Raw genomic sequence first — 21,804 nt, forward strand, 5'->3', positions numbered from 1 at the left:
ATTAGCCTACTCGAAGTTTCATACAATCTGGCCCAGTTTGTTTGAAAGGGAAATAAGTAGTATGGAACCCTTATGGTTACGTGGACGACACTTCCAATCTGTGAGGCCACCAATGTGGAAATTCCGGGTTTTGACTTGTTTTTGAACGAGGGCCACTTGTGGTCCTCGTCCAGTTGTCACTCCTCAATGATAGGGATTGAAATTATGGCCACAGTAGAGGCGGTGCGGACAAAATATAGATATATAATTTTTATTCAAATCAAAATCATGGATTTGATTGATTTGTATTTTCTTTCTACCCACGAAGAAACCTCCAGGGTCCAGAGCAGTATTTTCATGGTAGCCAACTTTTGGACTAATAATTGCGATATAATGTACGACGTATCAGTTGCTGAGTGTGTGACTCTGTGGCGCAACGGTAGCGCGTCTGACTCCAGATCAGAAGGTTGCGTGTTCAAATCACGTCAGGGTCAGCTGTGTTTTGTAGGCCGTACTCAGTAAAACTTGTAGAACGACATGTTGAACAATGCAACTGCGTCAATTTAGCGTATCCCAAAAGCAGACACGTCAAATTTACGACTTGTGGTCAAATCTGGCCCAGTTTGTTTGAAAGGGAAATAAGAAGTATGGTACCCTGAGAGATACGTCTCCTACTCTTTCAATCTGTGAGGCCACCAACGTGTCAATTCCGACTTTTGATTTATTTTTGGATGAGGGCCACTTGTGGCCTCATCCAAAAATAAAACTGCATGACAGTTGTGACTCCTCAATGATCCATCCATTTTATGATCCGCTTTATCCTCACAAGGGTTATGGAGCATGCTGGAGGCGATCCCAGCTGTCTTTGGACAGTAGGCGGGGGACACCCTGAACCGGTTGTGAGCCAATCGCAGGGCACACAGAGACGAAGAACCATCCACGCTCACACTCACACTCACACCTAGGGACAATTTTGAGTGTTCAATCAACCTGCCATGCATGTTTTTGGAATGTGGGTGGAAACCGGAGTACCCGGAGAAAAAAAAAAAACACGCAGGCCCGGGGAGAACACGCAAACTCCACACAGGAAGGCCAGAGCCGCGATCAAACACACGCCCTCTGTATTGTCAGGTCAACGCGATAGCCACTCGCCCACTGGCCCAAACTTCTTCACTGATATGGAGTGAAATGGCCATAGTAGAGGTGGTGAGGACTTTAAAAAAATATATATAAATTTGAGTCAAATCAACATAATGGATTATATTTATTTCTATTTTCATTTTACCCATTAAGAAACCTCCAGAGCCAAGAGCAGTATTTCCATGGCAATGAACGTTTGGAATAATAACTGTAATATAATGTACAACCAATGACCTTATGGGCGTGAGACTCTGTGGTGCGACGGTAGTGCGTCTGACTGCAGATCAGATGGTTGCGTTCAAATCACATCTGGGTCAGATATACTTTGTAGGCCACACAAGCTAAAACTTGCAGAACGACATGTTGAACAATGCAACTGTGTCGATTTAGCAGATCCCAAAGAAGACATGTCAAATTTATGGCCTGTGGTCAAAACTGGCCCACTTATAGTTTTGTACAATCTGGCCCAGTGTATTTGAAAGTGAAATGAGTAGTATGGTACCCTTTTGATTACGTGGACGACACTTCCAATGTGGAAATTCTGGGTTTTGGCTTGCTTTTGGAAAAAAGCCACTCGTGGCCCTCGTCCAAAGACAAAACTGCATGACAGTTGGCACTCCTCAATGATATGGATTGAAATTATGGCCACAGTGGAGTCGGTGAGGACTAAAAAAATGTATATAATTTTTATTCAAATCAAAATCATGGATTTGATTTATTTGTATTTTCTTTCTACCTGTTAAAAAACCTCCAGGGTCAGAGCAATATTTTCATGGTAGCCACTTTGGACTAATAATTCCGATATAATATATATGACGTATCAGTCAGTGAGTGTGTGACTTTGTGGCGCAACGGTAGCGCGTCTGACTCCAGATCAGAAGGTTGCGTGTTCAAATCGCGTCAGGGTCATTTGTGTTTTGTAGGCCGTACTAAGTAAAACTTGCAGAACGACATGTTGAACAATGCAACTGCGTCAATTTAGCGGATCCCAAAAGCAGACACGTCAAACATTCAGTCACAGTTGAGCTGGTGAGAAATCAAATGCACAAGCCAACTTTATTGTCAAATATACTCTCTGTGCAACATACAGCACAGATGAAATTTCTTTCCTCTCAACCACAGTGCAAACTTGCGGTGCATTGAAAATATACACAGCTAAACATAAGGGCAGCGAAACTAAACTGCATAAAAAAGACATCAATGTAAAAATATAAACAAATAAAACAATAAATAGCAATTAACAGACAACCAAGGGCACTTGTGATTATTGTGGGTTAAAGTTAGGTATTGCATTTTTTAAGTGCAAAAAGAGAATGTCAGATGCTGAGGGAAGGTCACAGTCTGTGGCAGGAGGCAGGGGTAGGGGTGGGGAATGCGGGCAGAACAGGGAGGGAGTTGAGGCTCCTGATCACGTGGTGCAATATACTGTTCTTGAGTCTGCTGGTTCTAGCACAGAGACACCGCAGTCTTATTTGTATTTTCTTTCGACCTGTTAAAAAAACAAACTCCATTGTCCACCAGTAGTATTTCGATGAGAGCAAACTTTTGGAATTTTAACTGTTATATAATGTACGACGGATCACTTTAGGAGTGTGGGACTCTGTGGCGCAATGGTAGCGCGTCTGACTCCAGATCAGAAGGTTGCGTGTTCAAATCACGTCAGGGTCAGGTGTATTTGTAGGCCACACTAGGCAAAACTTTCAGAGCGACATGTTGAACAATGCAGCTGTGTCAATTTAGTGGATCCCAAAAGCAGACATGTCAAAAATCTGGCCACAGTTGAGGCGGTTAGGACTGAAAAATAAATGTTTGATTCAAATCAAAATAATTCATTACATTTATTTGTATTTTCTTTCCACTCACGAGGAAACCTCCAGGCCCCAGAGCAGTATTTCCATTGTCACAAGCGTTTGAGCTGATATAATGTATAACAAAACTTGCAGAATTACAAAAGATTTCGGTGAGAGTGTGACTCCGTGGTGCAACGGTAGCTCGTCGGACTCCAAATCAGAAGGTTGCATGTTCAAATCACATCAGTGTCAGGTGTATTTTGTAAGTAAAACTTGCATGACTACATTTTGAACAATTCAACTGTGTCAATTTAGCAGATCCCAAAGCATTTGGCCACAGTCGAGGTGCTGAGTACGAAAAAATGTATCTAAATTTGATTCAAATGAAAATAATGGATTAGATTTATGGTATTTTGTATTTTCTTTCTACCCATTAAAAAACCTCCAGGGTCCAGAGCAGGATTCCCATGGTAGCAAATGTTTGGAATAACAACTGTGATAAAAAGTACGACGGATCACTTGTGGCATGTGTGACTCTGTGGTGCAACGGTAGCGCGTCTGACTCCAGATCCGAAGGTTGCGTGGTCAAATCACATCTGCGTCAGGCATCTTTTATTGGTCACACTTGCTAAAACTTGCAGAATTACATGTTGAACAATGCCAATGTGTCAATTTATTGGATCCCAAAAGCAGACACATTTTAAATTTAGGCCCTGTGGTCAAACCTGACCCACCAGTTCTTTCGTAAAATCTGGCCCAGTATATTTGAAAGTTAAATAATTACGACGGTGGCCCGATAGTTACATGTACTTTGCTTTCAGACAATCTGTGAGGCCACCAATGTGTAAATTCCAAGTTTTGAATTTTAACTTTACATTTAAAATATTGGTTTTTGAACGAAGGCCAGCGCAACTTGTCTTAGCAGCAGCATCCAAAGTTTCTCAATACTATTTAGCCCTCATCACAGCACATCCACCGATATTTGGAAATTGCTATAATCGCTGAAACTAACTGATTAAGATAACCAGCTAGAAAAATATAAGTAAGGATAGGGTCAGATAGGTCAATTAAATACACATTGGGTGAATAATGGAACACCACAGGGTACTGTGATTAGTCCATTATTATAGTGTGAGAATAAATGATGTCTTTGCAAGGGTGTCTTGAGATATCGTGAGGTCACTGTTTGCGATGGAACACTGTGGAAGAGCAACAAGTATATGGAACATGCTACCAGAAAAGTAAAAGGTGCAATAGATGAGGTGGTAGAGTGGAATTATTGCAACGAGAAAAAGAGCAGGCCATTTTCAACACTTTAAATTGGTCGGTAACTTATAAAAATGACACCCACACGTGGACTGAACAAGTGTCTAGATTTGTGAAATAATATTAATATTAATACTCTTGTTAATATCATAGTGTGTTCTTTGTGTAGTACGGTTAAGTTAAGGTTACTTTATCCATTGTGCTCATTGGTGTTTTCTTGTGATTGGATCACCTTGTCTTTTCATGACATGCCATTTACGTTATTTATTTCTCCTTGCCATTTGCAAGTGCTTTTTATTCTGGCTCTGAGTACCAATTACCTAATTTGTACTTTGTCCGTCATGCATTTTTAAAAAAAAGAAATCACCATTTTTGTCAAAGAATTTTATCCTTGTCTACGTTTTGGGGATCCACTCCTAGCACAGTGTTGGGAAATTTCATCTTCTACACAAATTAGTTCAAAGTTCAGCTCACAAATCTTGAAATGAACTACATTTATAGTTCAGGTCATAGTTCATAATTATTTTTTAAACTAAGTTCATCAAAAATAAACTAGTTCATTGCTCTTTTTTCATTGATGATTTTTTTGTTTTATATATATAATATATGGCAGTGGCACCACGACTGTATGTTGTTAATATTTTGTGAATAGAAAGTCACCGCACTGCTGTGTGTCATCGTGCTTTGTTTTGATTTTTTTCCCCCCTCCAACAATGCATCACATTTTGATGAGCTATGTGTCATGTGACTGTTGGTGGCCGGGGTTGCTAAACCATGGCCTTTTCCTCCAAATTAAGGCTCGCTAAGTGTTTAGCCGGGTTTTCTCCTTATCGTCTAACAAGATAAAACGTGGCACTCTTGAACAGAAATGAACTGCCATTCAAAAAGCGTTCATTCGCCCCAGAATGAGCTCATTCAAAGAAACGTTCACGAAGCAGAAATACACTATGTTCAGTTCATGCTCACCCAAAATAAGAACAAGTTCATGAAGTTCATCCATTGGGTCCAACATTGTGCATAGGTGGCATATGGGGCCGCAAAAAAAAAAAGGTTTCAGAGATTGGAGAAAATAAAGGGACAAGTATTCAGATTATGGAGAGGGACATTTTCACCGGTGTCTGCTCTTCAATTGGTATTGGAAGAAATGTCCTTAGATTTCAAGATGGAAACAAGGGATGTCATAATATTATGAGGCATGAAATGAGGTTTTTCGCATCGCAGTTTGCATTTTGCGCATCATCAAAACACGAGACGGTTCCAAAAAGCTTCGCTGGGCTGGATGCATGCACGTTACGTCACTTATTTGTGGTAAGTAGCTGGTCATGGCAAGTTTTGAGCTTGGTGCTACTTATGCCACGCTTGCTAGCTAACAAAGAGCTTTGCTTGCCAGTGCTGTTGCTAAACGGGAACTGTTCCATTTAATCCCAGCCAAGTTTCCAAACAGTTCAGCAGTATTTTCTGATCAACTGTATCAAAAGCTGCACTGAGATCCAGCAAGACTCATTCCAAGACCTTCCCTGCGTCGGTGTTCAATCTTATATCATTTCTTTTTTTTTTTCTTTTCTTGTCTTTTTTTTTTTTTTTTTAAATAAGAGCTGTTTCTGTACTGTGTTGAGGTCGGAAGCCTGTTTGGAAGTCATCAAAAAGTTTGTTTGAGGTCAAGTAAAACTACTTTTGTGACAATCTTGGTTAAGAAAGGAAGGTTTCAGCTTTGTCATTTGATAGCAAGATGACATCCGGAATTCTGTCGTTGTTGTTGGGTTTTTTTTTTCCAACAATTAAATGAAATAAGACACTGGCTTGGTACATGTTGGCCTTAGTGTGATCTGTTTGGAAAGTGAGGGAACGGATGGTCACTGCTGTTTTGGATCATATTTGCTGGAGGATTTATTCATTCATTTTAAATAACATTTACAAAGAAACGTTTGGTGGCTGTCAAACTCATCCGGGCTGCTGGTTAACACAAGGCAAAGTGAAGCAAAGAGGCATTCCAAACGTATGTAAAGTGAGTAATGTGAGTGCATGTACTTTCCCTTACTTCCCCCTCATTCTTCTTTTTCTTTTCCCCTCCACTTCACGTATCCTCATGCTTTAAAAGTAAAGACCCATATAACCTCAATGATCGTAAATTGAATTGATTTCACCACAGATTTGCTTCATTTTTTTTTCTTATAATTGTTTATCCATCCCTTCTATCAGGACAACACAAATTAACTTTGTTTATAGATAGAAACTGAACATACTGTACAGTACTGTATTTCCTAAGAGGTGTGAACAACAAATAGTCAGATGCTGGAAGTGAGTCATAAATACTGTTTCTTCATGCCAAACTGCACTGTGACATCAGTGGAAAAACACACGGCGCTGAGTCAGGAGACATTGACGGGTGTTGTAAACCCCTCTTCAGCAAAACTCTGTCCATTATTTACCTCATCTTCTGTGACCTTACATCAACTGTAACCATTTATCCAATGACTTAATGAGAGCTAATTTTGACTGATTTCAACATGAGGTTTTAGTAGCACCTTACAGAACGAGGGAAATAGGAGAGTTTGGGCATACTGTATATCCTTCTTTTGTTCTCCCTACATTGTGCAGTGTTTTTCCTTATCAGTTACAACCTGGTTAAGGTGCACCCTTGATAGGTTGAGAAAAAAATACCCATTGAATGCGCTGTACATTTATTTCTTGAAGGTGAACAAACCGATTGATTCAAGAGTTTTGGACTGTGACAAATTGTTACAGTGGCCTAATGTTGATGATATTAAGTTGCAATATACAATTAATAAGACCAACTTTCCTTGGGCAAGAATAAATATTGTACGAAGGACCAGCAGTCTCACATCACACAAAATTTTTGTTTTTATGAACTTTACTTTTATTACACAACCTACTATTAGCTGTTAGCTACCAGCTAACCGTGCTCAGTATATACCGTCGCTAGCAGGCCAAGAAACTTAATGCAACAGTGACAAGAGCATAACAAATCACTACTGCATTTTGGATTTAACAGGTGGCGACACGGTGAAATTTGCCTTGAAACAAAATACCGGTACATAATTTAATTGGCAGCAGTTTTCACCTTTTATTTCATTGTGATTGCAAAGGACTACATTGAAAGTTATGCTTTGACCCGAGCAACAATGTTCTCCCACGTCGTCTCCTTCTCTTTAGCAGCTGCAGCGATGTTGCACTTCTTCCTGAAAAAGTGTTCAAACTCACTGTCTGAGCACATTCATATGCATTTCTAGTTCTAGTGGGGTGAAAATCGCAGGCATGTTATTCCCCGTTGCTATGTTGACTCGTTGAATCGGGGAGCAAATGGTGCTGAATTTTCACACTCTTCCTGGACTTTTAACACTGGCCACTTTGCAGTGTACAGACTACAGAACAAATGGTACCAATGAACTTTCTAAGCAATGAGTGGCTGTCTGTCATTGAGCAGCATTTAAAGTACAAGGACTTCATTACTAAAGTAGCCTTTTCAGGTATCTTTAGTTTAGCTTTTTGTCTGCAACATTCTATTTACTACTTCGTCAAAATAGGCTCATTGCGTTCTTTTCGTAGATAAGAGACAGATTAAGTAGACATAACATAAGAACCAGCTGCAAACACAAACGTCAATAAACTAGTTGTTGAGGAAATTGAATCACATCAAAACATTTGGAAGGAAGACAGTACGTCACAGCTGCGCCTCGGTTCCACCCTTTAAGAGGAGGGACAGTGACGTCATATTTCGCGCCCACTCTGGATGACGCTCAAGCACAATAGCTCAGTCGCTCCAGTAACGTTTCAGTAGCGGACAGTAAAGGTTACCTGCTTCAACAGTGCTTGAACGGCAACCTTAACTGTCTCTATTTCGTCACTAAGACCGAAAGAACAAGATTTGATTTAGAAAAAAGAAAAAGCCTTCAGTGGTCGTGGTTAAACTTGATCTAAATCGCTTTCTCTCGCAAGCTAACCTGTTCGGGTTGTTGACTACGCACGTCTTTTGAACCAATTCGACCTTTTCGCAAACAAAGGCCGCTCTGAATCAAGGTAAGAACACTTCTACATGTCTAATAAATTTGCATGTATTGATTTTTCGACCGTCGTCTTCGATCAGTTGATTGTTTATATGTCGTCAGTGCGGCCTTGACGCAGTCTCGGCCTTGCTGCTATCATATTTCAATAGCTTCCGCCGCTTGTTGACGACGTTTTTCTTTAATCCAATCCATCAATTATCCGAACCGCGTATTTAATATCGTCTAATAAATTTGCATGTATTGACTTTTCGACCGTCGTCTTCGACAAGTTGATTGTTTATATATCGTCAGTGCGGCCTTGACGCGGTCTTGGCCTTGCTGCTATCATATTTCAATAGCTTCCGCCGCTTGTTGACGACGTTTTTCTTTAATCCAATCCATCAATTATCCGAACCGCGTGTTTAATATCAAAATGCAAGATCGTAGAAACGTATTTTCCAACAAAATGAATTCATATTGAAAATGTAATTTGAGATTTTATTGTCTTGTGCGTCCGCGTGTCATTACATTTATCGTGGGGTTACGCATGTGCAGTGTAGCTTAGAAAATACACGCGGTTACATCATTACATACACCTGCGCAAACAAGACTAAGCGTGATTGTAAAAGTGGTTTCTTTTAAACTCGCTAGATTATGTATACTGCAGTCTCTTATTCCAGTCTTTTACACAGGCTACAGAGTTCCTGGATTACAGCTATATTTGAATGACATGGATTCGTATATATTTTTTGGGGTATTTCAGAACAATGAGTTCCCAGGTGAGACAAAACTTCCATCAGGACTGCGAGGCTGCAATCAACAGGCAGATCAACCTGGAGCTGTATGCTTCCTATGTTTATCCACCGAATTCTCTTATTCCAGTCTTTTACGCAGGCTACAGAGTTCCTGGATTACAGCTATGTTTGAATGACATGGATTCATATATATATTTTTTGGGGTCTTTCAGAACAATGAGTTCCCAGGTGAGACAAAACTTCCATCAGGACTGCGAGGCTGCAATCAACAGGCAGATCAACCTGGAGCTGTATGCTTCCTATGTTTATCTGTCCATGGTAAGTGTATGCCTGCATCTCTATCCTCAAGGACCCTCTTGGGAGATCAGCAAATATGCTTGATTGGGTGAAGGAAAAAATTGGGTTTGGGTGAAGGTATTTAAATCGATTCAGAGACTTAAGTAACCTTTAAAATAACATAAAATAAACTCGCAAGGTATCTGCCAGTACTTAAAATGTGCAACTGAGGCCTTGGTCTTTGGGGGGCATCGCAGTTTCACAAAGGTTGAAGTGCATTGAGATAAGGTTAGTGTTTGTCGCTTGCCCTCAAAACAGAGCCAATATATAACCGGTAAGAGTAGATGTCCTGTTTCATATATGCAAGACCACTTGAAGTTAGTGTACAATGTGATGTAATTAATCCTCCAAAGTAAAACTAAGTTTTGAGACTCTTGTTGCACTCTTATTTTGTTCGGTGAGTTTAATACTGGTACCAAAGAACATTTATTTAATTCAGAGACTTAAGTAACCAATAAAATAAAATAAACTCGCATGGTATCTGCCAGTACTTAAAATGTGCAACTGAGGCCCTCTATCCTCAAGGACCCTCTTGGGAGATCAGCAAATATGCTTGATTGGGTGAAGGAAAAAATTGGGTTTGGGTGAAGGTATTTAAATCGATTCAGAGACTTAAGTAACCTTTAAAATAACATAAAATAAACTCGCAAGGTATCTGCCAGTACTTAAAATGTGCAACTGAGGCCTTGGTCTTTGGGGGGCATCGCAGTTTCACAAAGGTTGAAGTGCATTGAGATAAGGTTAGTGTTTGTCGCTTGCCCTCAAAACAGAGCCAATATATAACCGGTAAGAGTAGATGTCCTGTTTCATATATGCAAGACCACTTGAAGTTAGTGTACAATGTGATGTAATTAATCCTCCAAAGTAAAACTAACTTTTGAGACTCTTGTTACACTCCTATTTTGTTAGGTGAGTTTAATACTGGTACCAAAGAACATTTATTTCAGCCCTATTCCAGGAAATTGCTTAACTTTAAGTTAATTAGTAACCCAGACCTCCTTTATTTTCCTATTTGTAGGGTTACTACTTTGACCGGGATGACCAGGCTTTGCACAACTTTGCCAAGTTCTTCCGGGACCAATCGCATGAAGAGCGCGAGCATGCAGAGAAGCTCATGAAACTTCAGAACCAGCGCGGTGGGCGGATCTTCCTTCAAGATGTCAGGGTATTGACTCAATTTTTCGTCTTGTTTTCCCTCCTTTACTTACTTCAACGCTTATCACAAAGACCAAATTGGGAGTGCAGCACAGTGTGAATGAAGATACTGAGGGTGTGTGGGTGTTCAGTGCTGCTTATCTTTTGTAAGGGTCACAAACAAGCCCCGAGGCTGAAGTAAACTGCAAACTTGAGATTAACGTACTTGCTGTTTGCCTCAGGTCAGAGGCCTGTTTTAAGATTAAACGTATCGTTTTCTTCTTCTGCTTTGTTGCAGAAGCCTGAACGGGATGAGTGGGGCAGTGGTGTTGAGGCCCTTGAATCTGCCTTGCAGCTTGAAAAAAGTGTGAACCAGTCCCTTCTGGACTTGCATAAGCTGTGCTCCGATCACAATGACCCACATGTGAGTTTTAAACAAAACGGGAGCTTTAGAAATGATTTTACCTTGTGTTGGTGCAAATCTTGCATATTTCTCTCGTTTGGATGTTGACACAAGGTAAAATTCTCTTTCTGAAGATGTGAGCGAAACGATTGTATCTAACAATTATTTAATGTTGCAGTTGTGTGATTTCATCGAAACCCACTACCTGGATGAACAGGTGAAGTCCATCAAAGAGCTGGCAGACTGGGTGACCAACCTGCGTCGCATGGGTGCCCCACAGAATGGCATGGCAGAGTACCTGTTTGACAAACATACTTTGGGCAAGGAAAGCAGTTAAATCCCTCCACATTGCTTTCTTTGTATCTTGCTTTGTGTTTGAAAATGTGAATTCATCTTCATGCTACAAGCCAGTACGTTAACTTATCCTCTCGCATTCGACCTGCTGAAGTGAACTTGTACTCTCAGAACAATGCCGCGTGACAGTGCTTGTTGTAATCTGCATCCCGCTTTGCCATTGTGGTATTCTTAACACTACAAGCTGTCGACCAGACCAAATAAACCACCTGAAAGATGATTTGTCAGTTTGTGTGTTGTCTGTAAAAAAAAAAAAAGGAAATTTGTTCTGAAGAAATTCATGTTGGTCAGCAAAACATGCCAGATGTGCGGGTACAGCATTTCACTTTATTGGTCTAAACCTGATGCTAATTTACATAAATCATTGCCGACTAGTAAGACTATATAAACCATTTGCATGTGCTGTAGTCAGGGAGATGTTAATGTTTTGACCACATTTAAACTTGCAGAAATGAGTGTTTTAAGGAAGCAATTGAGGTTGTCACTCTTAAGGGTTGGCATTTCATAGAGTTCCAACAAAATTTGCTTAATCGTCTCATGAATTCTCTGAGTTGCATCATCAAATCCTGCTCAACAAAATAAAGAACACTTAACCTATATCCCAATTTATAAAATCAATTTTCTGAGCGGCTGCACTGGAGCCTCTCACAGCTGTCTTTGGACAGTGAGTGGGCACACCAAACAGGTTGTCAGCCAATTGCAGGGCATGCAACCATTCATTCACACCATGGGACAATGGCTGTGTCCAAATTCATTTGGAGGACCCAGCCTTAGTGTTCAATTAACCAACAATGCATGTTTCGAGCGGCTGCACTGGAGCCTCTCACAGCTGACTTTGGACAGTGAGTGGGCACACTAAACAGGTTGTCAGCCAATTGCAGGGCACGCAACCATTCACACCATGGGACAATGGCTGTGTCCAAATTCATTTGGAGGACCCAGCCTTAGTGTTCAATTAACCAACAATGCATGTTTTTGGAATGTGGGAGTAAAATGGAATACCTGGAGAAAACACAGGCATTCATGGGGAGAGCATGCAAACACCACACAGGAAGGCCGACGCCTGGATTCGAATCCCAATACCCAGCCTATGAATCTGGACACAGCCTTAGTGTTCAATTAACCAACAATGCATGTTTTTGGAATGTGGGAGTAAAATGGAATACCTGGAGAACACCCAGGCATTCATGGGGAGAGCATGCAAACACACAGGAAGGCCGACGCCTGGATTCGAATCCCAGACCTCTACTGTGAGGTGGATGTGCTAATCAGTCGGACAACATGCTGCCCTCACTGAATGAAACATTCCAGTAAAATCTTTTAGTCTGTGTTGAGAGAACTCAAAATTATCAATGCAAGTTATTGAGTTATTGGTGGTCTTGATGAACAGAAACTTTTGTGAGAAATATGCAAACAACACTGTTTCACAGAACAGTGTGTGTGAGTGTGTGTGTGTGTTACATACACACACACACACACACACACGCAATCTTTATATACACGCGCGCACACACACACACACACACACACACACAATACTTGAGTTGAAAATTTGTATTTTCATGTTACAACAGTTCGATGGGTATGAAATGGTGGGAACTCATCCACCTCACAGTGCAGAGTGCAGGGTTCAATTCCAGGCCCCGGCCTTCCTGTGCGGAGTTTGTATGTTCTCCCCTCCGTGCCTGCGTGAGTTTTCTCTAGGTACTTCCGCCTTCCAAAAACACTCAATTGTCCCCAGGAGTGATTATGAGCGCAAATGTTTTTTTGTTAAATGAGCAGTCACTTACATGGCACTTTTTCTACCTTTGGTAATCAAAGCGCTTCACGCCATTTACCAACTGATGACGCACCATCTGTAGCAACCAGGGGTTCTATGGTGCCCTGCGATTTGCTGGCAACCAGTTGAGGTGCACGCCACCTACTACCCCAAGACAGCTGGGATAAGCTCCAGCATGCCTGCGACACTGGTGAGGATAAGCAGATCAGTCAATGGATGGATGGAATAGTTCTCTGGTAGTTTCAGAAAGTAAGGGATTAAACAAGGAAAACGTTTTTGAATTTATTCATTTTCACATTTTTAATTTTAAAATAATTGTACACATTTTGTTTCATCCAAAAGGAACTTATATATTTATAGTGTTTCAAAGAATTTGGTTTGTCTTAATATTTTACATTTAAACATCTTGTTTTCTACCCCAAAAAACAAATGATTAATTGAATATAATAAATCTTTATTTACATAGCGCTTTCACAACAGCTGCAAGTGTAACAAAGCGCTTCACAAAACAGTTGTGTAACTGCAATTTGATTTATAAGGACAGACCTCAGGAAGCAGACGCAAATGTACACAAGAGCAGTGACTGCGTGACGCTGGTACATGATTTTTCTTGGCTACAGCCAGGGTGATGGCAGTGAGTATGCATGCCAGGAACCTTTTACAAATAAGTGTGATTTCAATTACGACCAAAACAATCGTGATGAATTCACCTCAATATTTACATGCACACGAAATAAATGCCCAGCCCGCTTCAACAATTCTTCATGAGCTACAAACATTGACATGTTCATTGAGTAAATTGAAAGCAATGCTTCAATATATGAGAGACAAGCACATGCAAAATCCTGAATATCAAGGTACTCCCGCACAACAGGAAGTTAATTCGACATGACTTTATAGAAAGCATCAAAACAAACCACGCTAAAACTACATAACCGGGACAGACCTCAGGAAGCAGACGCAAATGTGCACAAGAGCAGTGACTGCGCGACGCTGGTCCATGATTTTTCTTGGCTACAGCCAGGGTGACGGCAGTGAGTACGCATGCCAGGAACCTTTTACAAATAAGTGTGATTTCAATTTCAAATGAATTCACCTCAATATTTACATGCACACGAAATAAATGCCCAGCCCGCTTCAACAATTCTTCATGAGCTACAAACATTGACATGTTCATTGAGTAAATTGAAAGCAATGCTTCAATATATGAGAGACAAGCACATGCAAAATCCTGAATATCAAGGTACTCCCGCACAACAGGAAGTTAATTCGACATGACTTTATAGAAAGCATCAAAACAAACCACGCTAAAACTACATAACCAATGCACACTTGTATCTCTGGAATTAAAGGAACAACATACAACGTTCTTGATCCACTTCATGCTTCTTCCAGCTCCACGAGTACACCATCACAGTCTTTGGGATGAAGAAACATCACTGGTTTTCCATGAGCTCCAATTCGTGGCTCTGCAGAAAGAGTTCTGATGTTCTTTAACTTCAGGTCTTTGATCGCAGCGTTGATGTTGTCAACCTGCAACAGATTATTCCAATGGTATAAATGATGATCTCTGGTTGATTCACGGTTACTAATAGTCAATCTATAAAGGAATCATCCAAAAGACAAATATCCCAAAATGAGTACCGGTAGTAAACTTTATGAACACCATCATGAGCATGTCCAACTTGAATAATAAAAACAAGAGTGTCCTGCAGTGATGACATGCTTTAAGCTATAAGAAAGTAAAACAAAATACCCCTTTTCTTGTGCTCACCTCAATACAAATGTGGTGCATTCCGCCAGCTTTGTTCTTCTGCAAGAATCCAGAAATGGGGCTTTTGTCACCCAGAGGATGGAGAAGCTCCAGCTTTGTGTTGCCGAGCTCCACAAAGACTGTGTAGACGCCATGCTCTGGGAGAGGCACTTTTTCACTGACTGTGGCCCCGAGGACGTCTCGATATAGGGCTGTGGCCTTGTCCATGTCTGGGACAGCAATGGCAATGTGGTTCAGCTTGCCCAGTTTCCACAGTGAGCCGGGGATACCCTGATGAAGGGGTGCTGAGGTCGAATGTGCTCTTCGGAGTGCGAGATGAGAATGTCTCGAGAGACTGGAAACTTAAAGAAGACCAGGAGAACAGGCTTAACCGAATACTTAAGTTAAAGTATGGTTTGTTATGTATAGGATTATAAAGACAAATTAACAGGCCAGCGCTTACATTTTTTTGTGAAAAAGACATGGAATTTTGCATAAAGACATTCAGCCTAGATAACAAGGTCAATGATGAGGCACATGGATCATTTGTGGGGATGATGAGTCTCGCGGGATGGGCTTGTTTCAACAGAAACCGGATCAAAGTGACGGAGCCAATAATATACTGTGTCTAAAAAAAACTTTCTGCAGTTTATACATGTTGACTTCTCTTGACAGCGGCTTCATTGCTTTGCAAGTTAGCACAAAACAAATTACGATGATCGATTACTTGCTGAAAATGTTGAATACAATATGGCAAAATAGGCCCGCAAGGTAAAAACTGTTTAAAGGTTTAAAGTGCTATTTCGGACCAACAAACAACTTAAACAACAAAACTTAGCGTCAACGTTTTCAGTAGCTCGCTAATTGGTTATCAGCACATTGCGTTTTTGTTCAAACAGTTTATTGCGGAACATCGCATGACCACTTGTTCATATGTAGCCTAATATAAAGGAAAAAAATACCAATAGTAAAAATCCCCTATGTCATATGTCATACATTTAAAAACCAACCTGCAACCTTCAGAAATGCGGACGCCATGTCTCAACGCCGGCAACGGAACAAAAATAAACCGGAAAGTTTCTGACAGAGCCTATTTCTATGCGACACGGAGCTTCCCACATGTATGAGCAACGATGGCGAAAACTGACGAATGCATTACATTGGAAGACTGTTTGAATAAACTGAACGTCAACACACAACATCCAGATCATTTTCTGAGGCAAGTGTTCTTCATATCTACGAATGGTTGTGCTTTTATTGGAAAACTTGTTTCAACGTTGCATTTTGGTGGACTCGTGATCTCGCTAACTTATAGCTTAAACTATGTAAATAGCTTCATAGTGTGCTTAACTGTTGATTCAAGAATCGAGTAAATTCAGTATATACAGCAATACAACACAGCACGTAACTGTTACGAATGAGGTGCCAGTTCCCGATAGTGATTGCTGATGCGGTTACGTTGTTGTGGCAGAGTAAAGCAATTGAGAGGTGATGCCTTTAAATTACGAAAGAATAATGAAAAATCAAATAAATACTGGAGGAATTGAGTCACACAAAGTAACACATTCTGTACTATATATGTGTATATTTTCACAAGATATGAACGTCACCGTGTAATACCCCATATCTTGTAGTACCTGGCAAATGTTACTCTTAGCATGAGCACTGATAAGTAGGTGTTTTTGTATCTTGCAATGTGGTGGCTGGAATCAATGTGCTGGTGTTTGTATGAGTGTCACTTTTCATGCGCTGAATGATTCACACTATGAACAAAAGTTACCTTGACGATGAACAAAAAACGTTCATGCTAATAACATGCAATGGCTCTGTTTTTATTTTTGCAGCCTTCAAGACGCAGTGGCAGCAGACTTTACATCTCTGACCAAAACCCTTTATGACCTCCACAAAGCCCAGGAGCCGGCAAAATATAATGGCAGCCCACTGGTTCAGTTGGTGGTGGAAAACTTTGATGAAGAGCAAATCTGGCAGGAACTGGAGCTGCAGAACTCTGCTGTGCTAAAACATTTTACAAATGCAGTTGATGAGGCTGTGTCCGATGTGATGTTAGCAGTACTGGAGGAGGAGACAAACAACTTCAACAACAAAACTTGGCGTCAACGTTTTCAGTACCTCGCTAATTGGTTATCAGCACATTGCGTTTTTGTTCAAACAGTTTATTGCGGAACATCGCATGACCACTTGTTCATATGTAGCCTAATATGAAAGAAAAAAATACCAACGGTAAAAATCCCCTATGTCATATGTCATACAGTACAGTACATTTAAAAACCAACCTGCAACCTTCAGAAATGCGGACGCCATGTCTCAACGCCGGCAACGGAACAAAAATAAACCGGAAAGTTTCTGACAGAGCCTATTTCTATGCGACACGGAGCTTCCCACATGTATGAGCAACGATGGCGAAAACTGACGAATGCATTACATTGGAAGACTGTTTGAATAAACTGAACGTCAACACACAACATCCAGATCATTTTCTGAGGCAAGTGTTATATCTACGAATGGTTGTGCTTTTATTGGAAAACTTGTTTCAACGTTGCATTTTGGTGGACTCGTGATCTCGCTAACTTTTAGCTTAAACTATGTAAATAGCTTCATAGTGTGGTTAACTGTTGATTCAAGAATCGAGTAAATTGAGTATATACAGCAATACAACACAGCACGTAACTGTTACGAATGAGGTGCCAGTTCCCGATAGTGATTGCTGATGCGGTTACGTTGTTGTGGCAGAGTAAAGCAATTCAGAGGTGATGCCTTTAAATTACGAAAGAATAATGAAAAATCAAATAAATACTGGAGGAATTGAGTCACACAACGTAACACATTCTGTACTATGTATGTGTATATTTTCACAAGATATGAACGTCACCGTGTAATACCCCATATCTTGTAGTACCTGGCAAATGTTACTCTTAGCATGAGCACTGATAAGTAGGTGTTTTTGTATCTTGCAATGTGGTGGCTGGAATCAATGTGCTGGTGTTTGTATGAGTGTCACTTTTCATGCGCTGAATGATTCACACTATGAACAAAAGTTACCTTGACGATGAACAAAAAACGTTCATGCTAATAACATGCAATGGCTCTGTTTTTATTTTTGCAGCCTTCAAGACGCAGTGGCAGCAGACTTTACATCTCTGACCAAAACCCTTTATGACCTCCACAAAGCCCAGGAGCCGGCAAAATATAATGGCAGCCCACTGGTTCAGTTGGTGGTGGAAAACTTTGATGAAGAGCAAATCTGGCAGGAACTGGAGCTGCAGAACTCTGCTGTGCTAAAACATTTTACAAATGCAGTTGATGAGGCTGTGTCCGATGTGATGTTAGCAGTACTGGAGGAGGAAGAGGAGATGGATGAAGGAACTGGGGATGAAGAAGGAGAGCCTGATGAAAATATGGAGGAGGAAGTTGAAGAGAAGCCACGTAGTAGGTTTAAGAAAATGGCTGACCGTGAAGCAGAAGATTACACAGATGAGGATTCTGATTTAGATTTTGACGTGGATGCTCTGGAGAAGCGAGAGAAACAAAAGTGGGAGCCCACAGAGAAACATTCTAAAATGAAGGGCCTTCCCTCGGAAGTTGATGATAATTTCTTCAAGTTGTCCGAGATGGAGTCATTTCTTGATGGCATGGACAAGCAAGAAGGGAAGGAGAACGCTGATGATGATAATGATGTGGATTACTTTCAGGACCTGCCCTCAGATGAGGATGACAATTTTAACCTTGAAATGATGTCAAGCAGAAAGCCGAAGAAAAACACTGTACGTATTGTTGCATCTTTACACTATGATTTAGGATCTCATGAGCTCTTAATGTCTTTAATTATGCTTTATATTAACAGGAGAAGAGCTCGAGAGACCTCAAGTACAAGGACTATTTTAGTTCTGCCGAAGGGGCTGCCGCTGATGCTGGCGAGCAGTTGGATAGTGAGGATGACAGTGTGCATGAGGAGGAAGATGGAGAGGAAGAAGTAGATGATGATGATGATGATTCTGGCGACAACTTTGACAATGAGTAAGACTGATAATTCATTTTTTAAAATTTGAGATGTGTAAAATTGAAAGTGTCAAACGATTGTCACAACATATCTATTATCTGCTTTTTACAAGGAGCGGACACATAAGCCAGGCAAAAGCCTCTCACAAAAAGGTGACTTTTAACCTTTCTGGAGACGAAGACAGTGAAGGGGAAGACCTTGAGGAGATTTTGGGAGGGAAAAGCCCCAGCTCAAAAAAATCTCAATCCAAGTCATCATATGAGAAAATTCAAGAAAAGGTAATTGTCGTAGTCAAATAAAAAAGTGCTGCAAAAGCCCTTGTGATGAATTTTATTGTATTAAATTATATACCGTAGTTATATTTGTTATGCAGAAATTAAAATGAATGCTCAACATTAGTGTCGTTTAAACTGCAGTTTTCCAAATTTCAAATGAGTAGATGACAGTATGGAATCTCAAACTGTTTGTTGGCCTCATCCAGCATTCATCGACCGATGTTTCCCCAAACGTTCAGCCAAGGCACATGTTTTACATTGAATAAAACTCACAGCACTTCACCAAACAAAAATGTCCCATATGTACTTATTTTGTATGAAATCCGTGCTCGTTTTAGTTGAGCGCAAAACCATTCATCTAATGAAAGACCATTTGATTGTTCTGCCTGTTTCTACACATCACCAGAATAGATGGATGAACAATAATACATTATTTGTAGTAAATGAATAATCATTTTCAGGCCAGTGAAGTAAAATTGGATTATTTCCTTCAGCAGCATGGTGACCATGTCCAACAGACAGAGTCAGGCAATTCAACACAGCACTGTTTATAACTGGGATCAATCTGTATGATTTCTTCACTTGCTTTGTGTGCAGATGTCACAGAAGATTGAGGAGTTGGAGAAAGCCTCCCTTGCTGCAAAATCCTGGCAGCTCTCCGGTGAGGTTACAGCGCAATCCCGCCCAGAGAACAGCATGCTTGAAGAAGACTTGGACTTTGAGCAGGCATCGAGGAAAGGTAGGTAGCACTCTGAGACATGGGTGCAGGAGTGGAATGGGAATAACTGCATCTGCTATGTGAATAGGTACTGAAGGGATGTACCAAAATAAAAATTCTTGGCCGGAAGCCAACGGTTGGATTGTTTACGACTGGATACCTTTGCCCAATTTGTTTACTCTAAAGCAGTGGTTCTTAACCTTTTTAGAGGTACCGAACCCAACCAGTTAATATGCACATTCACCGAACCCTTCATGAGTGAAAAATAAATGTATATTTTTTACAAATTCAAGATATAAAAAAACGCATTTATTAAAAACAGAAAAAAGTAAATACAATTTCAAGAGATAAGTATACTTTTTTTAATTGTACGACTTACTATCACGACAGTCACACGTTGACTACGAAGCGAACTAAATTTCCCACAGCACCGACTGGACAAGCAATGTCATGTGATCATCTGCAGCCTGTGATCGCCAAGCGGGCGCGTCATAACTAATTGACATGTTGAGTCGCGTGTGTCTTACCCTCCATGGCAGAGGCTCCGTTGAACCCCTGAGGCCGACTCACCGAACCTCTGGGGTTCGATCGAACCCACGTGAAGAACCACTGCTCTAAAGTCTAGATTCATGCTACAGGTCAATTCAGATTTTTATTTAGTTTTTTTCCCCCCGAAGTGTCATGTATCTGACTATTATTTTCAAGTTGATGTGATCAGTGCAATTCAGATGTTTTTTTTTTTTTTTTTTCCAAATCAGACCTCGGCCTCTTTCGTATGTTGATATGAATCAGATATGTCTCCGATGCGACTCCAATCTGGAAATTCGGGCTGCAGTTAATGCCATTGTTACTGTATGGCATAAGGAAGCCGCAGTGATTCATTGCTATAACTACTGCTTCTTCTTCTGCTTCCGTGTTTTCTTTATTTGGGCGGTGGGCAAATACTTTTGGTGCATTATCATGGCTGCCCAGAAGGTGGCAGTCATGCACCATTAGTATATGCCAGCCGCCAAAAAGTCAAGATGGGCTGATAAAGCCTCGTGAAGCTTTTGTGGCCTTTGCCATATTAATTTGGAAAATCATTTAAAGCCTCAAAGCCTTATAAAATAGACCACCGGTGACATTAGCTGATCAAGGTCAAGGTCATCTTTATTGTCAAATATGCTTTATGTATAATATGCAGCACAGATGAAATTTCTTTCCTCTCAATCCTCAGTGCAAACATGCAAACATGCTGTGCATTAAACAGATCAGATCAGCTAGAGTCGTAGCAGCTACAATCCTCAAAATGATTTGACTAAATTGATTTTTATTCCAACATACAGGTAATACCAATGCACTCAGTCTTACACTTGTGTCTATCTAAGGATCATTTTGACACTACACCAGTAGTATGGTTCACTGTCATGTCCTGTTATTCTTATAAACATGCCCGCAGCGGCTCCTCTTGTTTTATGTTGTCTTGAGAGGGAAGAAATTTCACCTGTGCTGTATGTTACACAGCACATTTGACAATAAAGTTGTATCCAATCCAATCCAATTTGGATATGATACAACACAAGTGTGCTGTGAATCAAGATAACAAAATTTCAACATGTCGCCAAATGGGTTTTCTCTCAAGTACGGGCATGGGGGATCAGGAGCCCATGAGGTGACACAGACAAAGAAAAAAAAATTGCGTTCCCTTACAATCATTGCAAGATAATGCAGTTGTGGGGAATGCAAAAACTTTTTTTTTTTTTTGCGGGGGGGGGGCGTAGAGCGTATGGGGGATTTTTTTTTTAAATTATTATTATTATTTTTTTTTTTTATTTAGCGTTTGGCATCTCCTTTCTGCAGTTGACAGCATGACACAGCGCCAAGTATTTTGAACACTTAGGTCATTTCCGGTTTGTCGTTGGTGACCGCATATCGACTGACGTACCACATCAAAAAAAACTGCAAGCCTACATCTGTTTTTTAGACTCAACATACAGTAGATAACATACATTTTACAGGTCATAAGTTCCAAGCTCCCCCACAACAGGTGAATTTCCATGAACCCGAGGTTGATTTTATGTATTTGTGTGTGTGTGTGTGTGTGTGTGTGTGTGTGTGTT

General features: G+C 40.5%; 3 protein-coding genes, 1 long non-coding RNA gene and 3 other non-coding genes across 8 annotated transcripts in view; 6 read left to right on the plus strand and 1 right to left on the minus strand.

Moving 5' to 3' along the window:
- Positions 1-401: 401 nt before the first annotated feature.
- Positions 402-473, plus strand: trnaw-cca (transfer RNA tryptophan (anticodon CCA)). Its single transcript has one exon. It is a non-coding gene; the product is annotated as a tRNA-Trp (tRNA).
- A 1,483-nt stretch (positions 474-1,956) lies between these two features.
- trnaw-cca (transfer RNA tryptophan (anticodon CCA)) lies at positions 1,957-2,028 on the plus strand. The gene has a single exon. It is a non-coding gene; the product is annotated as a tRNA-Trp (tRNA).
- Positions 2,029-2,715: 687 nt separating this feature from the next.
- trnaw-cca (transfer RNA tryptophan (anticodon CCA)) lies at positions 2,716-2,787 on the plus strand. The gene has a single exon. It is a non-coding gene; the product is annotated as a tRNA-Trp (tRNA).
- A 5,002-nt stretch (positions 2,788-7,789) lies between these two features.
- On the plus strand, positions 7,790-9,027 carry LOC109514421 (uncharacterized). Its single transcript, XR_002167986.1, has 2 exons — positions 7,790-8,213; positions 8,943-9,027. It is a non-coding gene; the product is annotated as an uncharacterized LOC109514421 (long non-coding RNA).
- Positions 9,028-9,120: 93 nt separating this feature from the next.
- LOC109514420 (ferritin, heavy subunit) lies at positions 9,121-11,381 on the plus strand. The gene is made up of 4 exons (XM_019867521.1): positions 9,121-9,252; positions 10,289-10,435; positions 10,703-10,828; positions 10,986-11,381. Exons 1-4 carry the CDS (start codon positions 9,151-9,153, stop codon positions 11,142-11,144), a joined length of 534 nt encoding a protein of 177 aa, XP_019723080.1. The 5' UTR covers positions 9,121-9,150; the 3' UTR covers positions 11,145-11,381.
- A 2,001-nt stretch (positions 11,382-13,382) lies between these two features.
- On the minus strand, positions 13,383-17,043 carry mcee (methylmalonyl CoA epimerase). Of its 2 annotated transcripts, none has more exons than XM_019867520.1 (4): positions 16,989-17,043; positions 14,716-15,056; positions 14,038-14,474; positions 13,383-13,651 (listed from the first exon to the last, which is right to left on the minus strand). In XM_019867520.1, the coding sequence occupies exons 1-3, from the start codon at positions 17,014-17,016 to the stop codon at positions 14,322-14,324; spliced, it is 522 nt and encodes a 173-aa protein (XP_019723079.1). In that variant the 5' UTR covers positions 17,017-17,043; the 3' UTR covers positions 13,383-13,651; positions 14,038-14,321. The 2 variants fall into 2 exon arrangements, with proteins under 2 accessions (XP_019723079.1, XP_019723078.1); XM_019867519.1 differs by lacking the exon at positions 16,989-17,043 and adding an exon at positions 15,705-15,907.
- Positions 17,044-17,054: 11 nt separating this feature from the next.
- mphosph10 (M-phase phosphoprotein 10 (U3 small nucleolar ribonucleoprotein)) overlaps positions 17,055-21,804 on the plus strand; it is an 8,213-nt gene continuing 3,463 nt past the window's right edge. Inside the window, exons 1-5 of the mRNA XM_019867517.1 lie at positions 17,055-17,197; positions 17,819-18,476; positions 18,557-18,729; positions 18,825-18,990; positions 19,585-19,726. Coding sequence (XP_019723076.1) covers positions 17,112-17,197; positions 17,819-18,476; positions 18,557-18,729; positions 18,825-18,990; positions 19,585-19,726 — 1,225 coding nt within the window. The 5' untranslated portion in view covers positions 17,055-17,111. The remainder of the gene's footprint in view (positions 17,198-17,818; positions 18,477-18,556; positions 18,730-18,824; positions 18,991-19,584; positions 19,727-21,804) is intronic.

This window comes from Hippocampus comes, unplaced genomic scaffold, assembly GCF_001891065.2.
Source record: "Hippocampus comes isolate QL1 unplaced genomic scaffold, H_comes_QL1_v1.1 scaffold2, whole genome shotgun sequence".
NCBI lineage: Eukaryota > Metazoa > Chordata > Actinopteri > Syngnathiformes > Syngnathidae > Hippocampus > Hippocampus comes.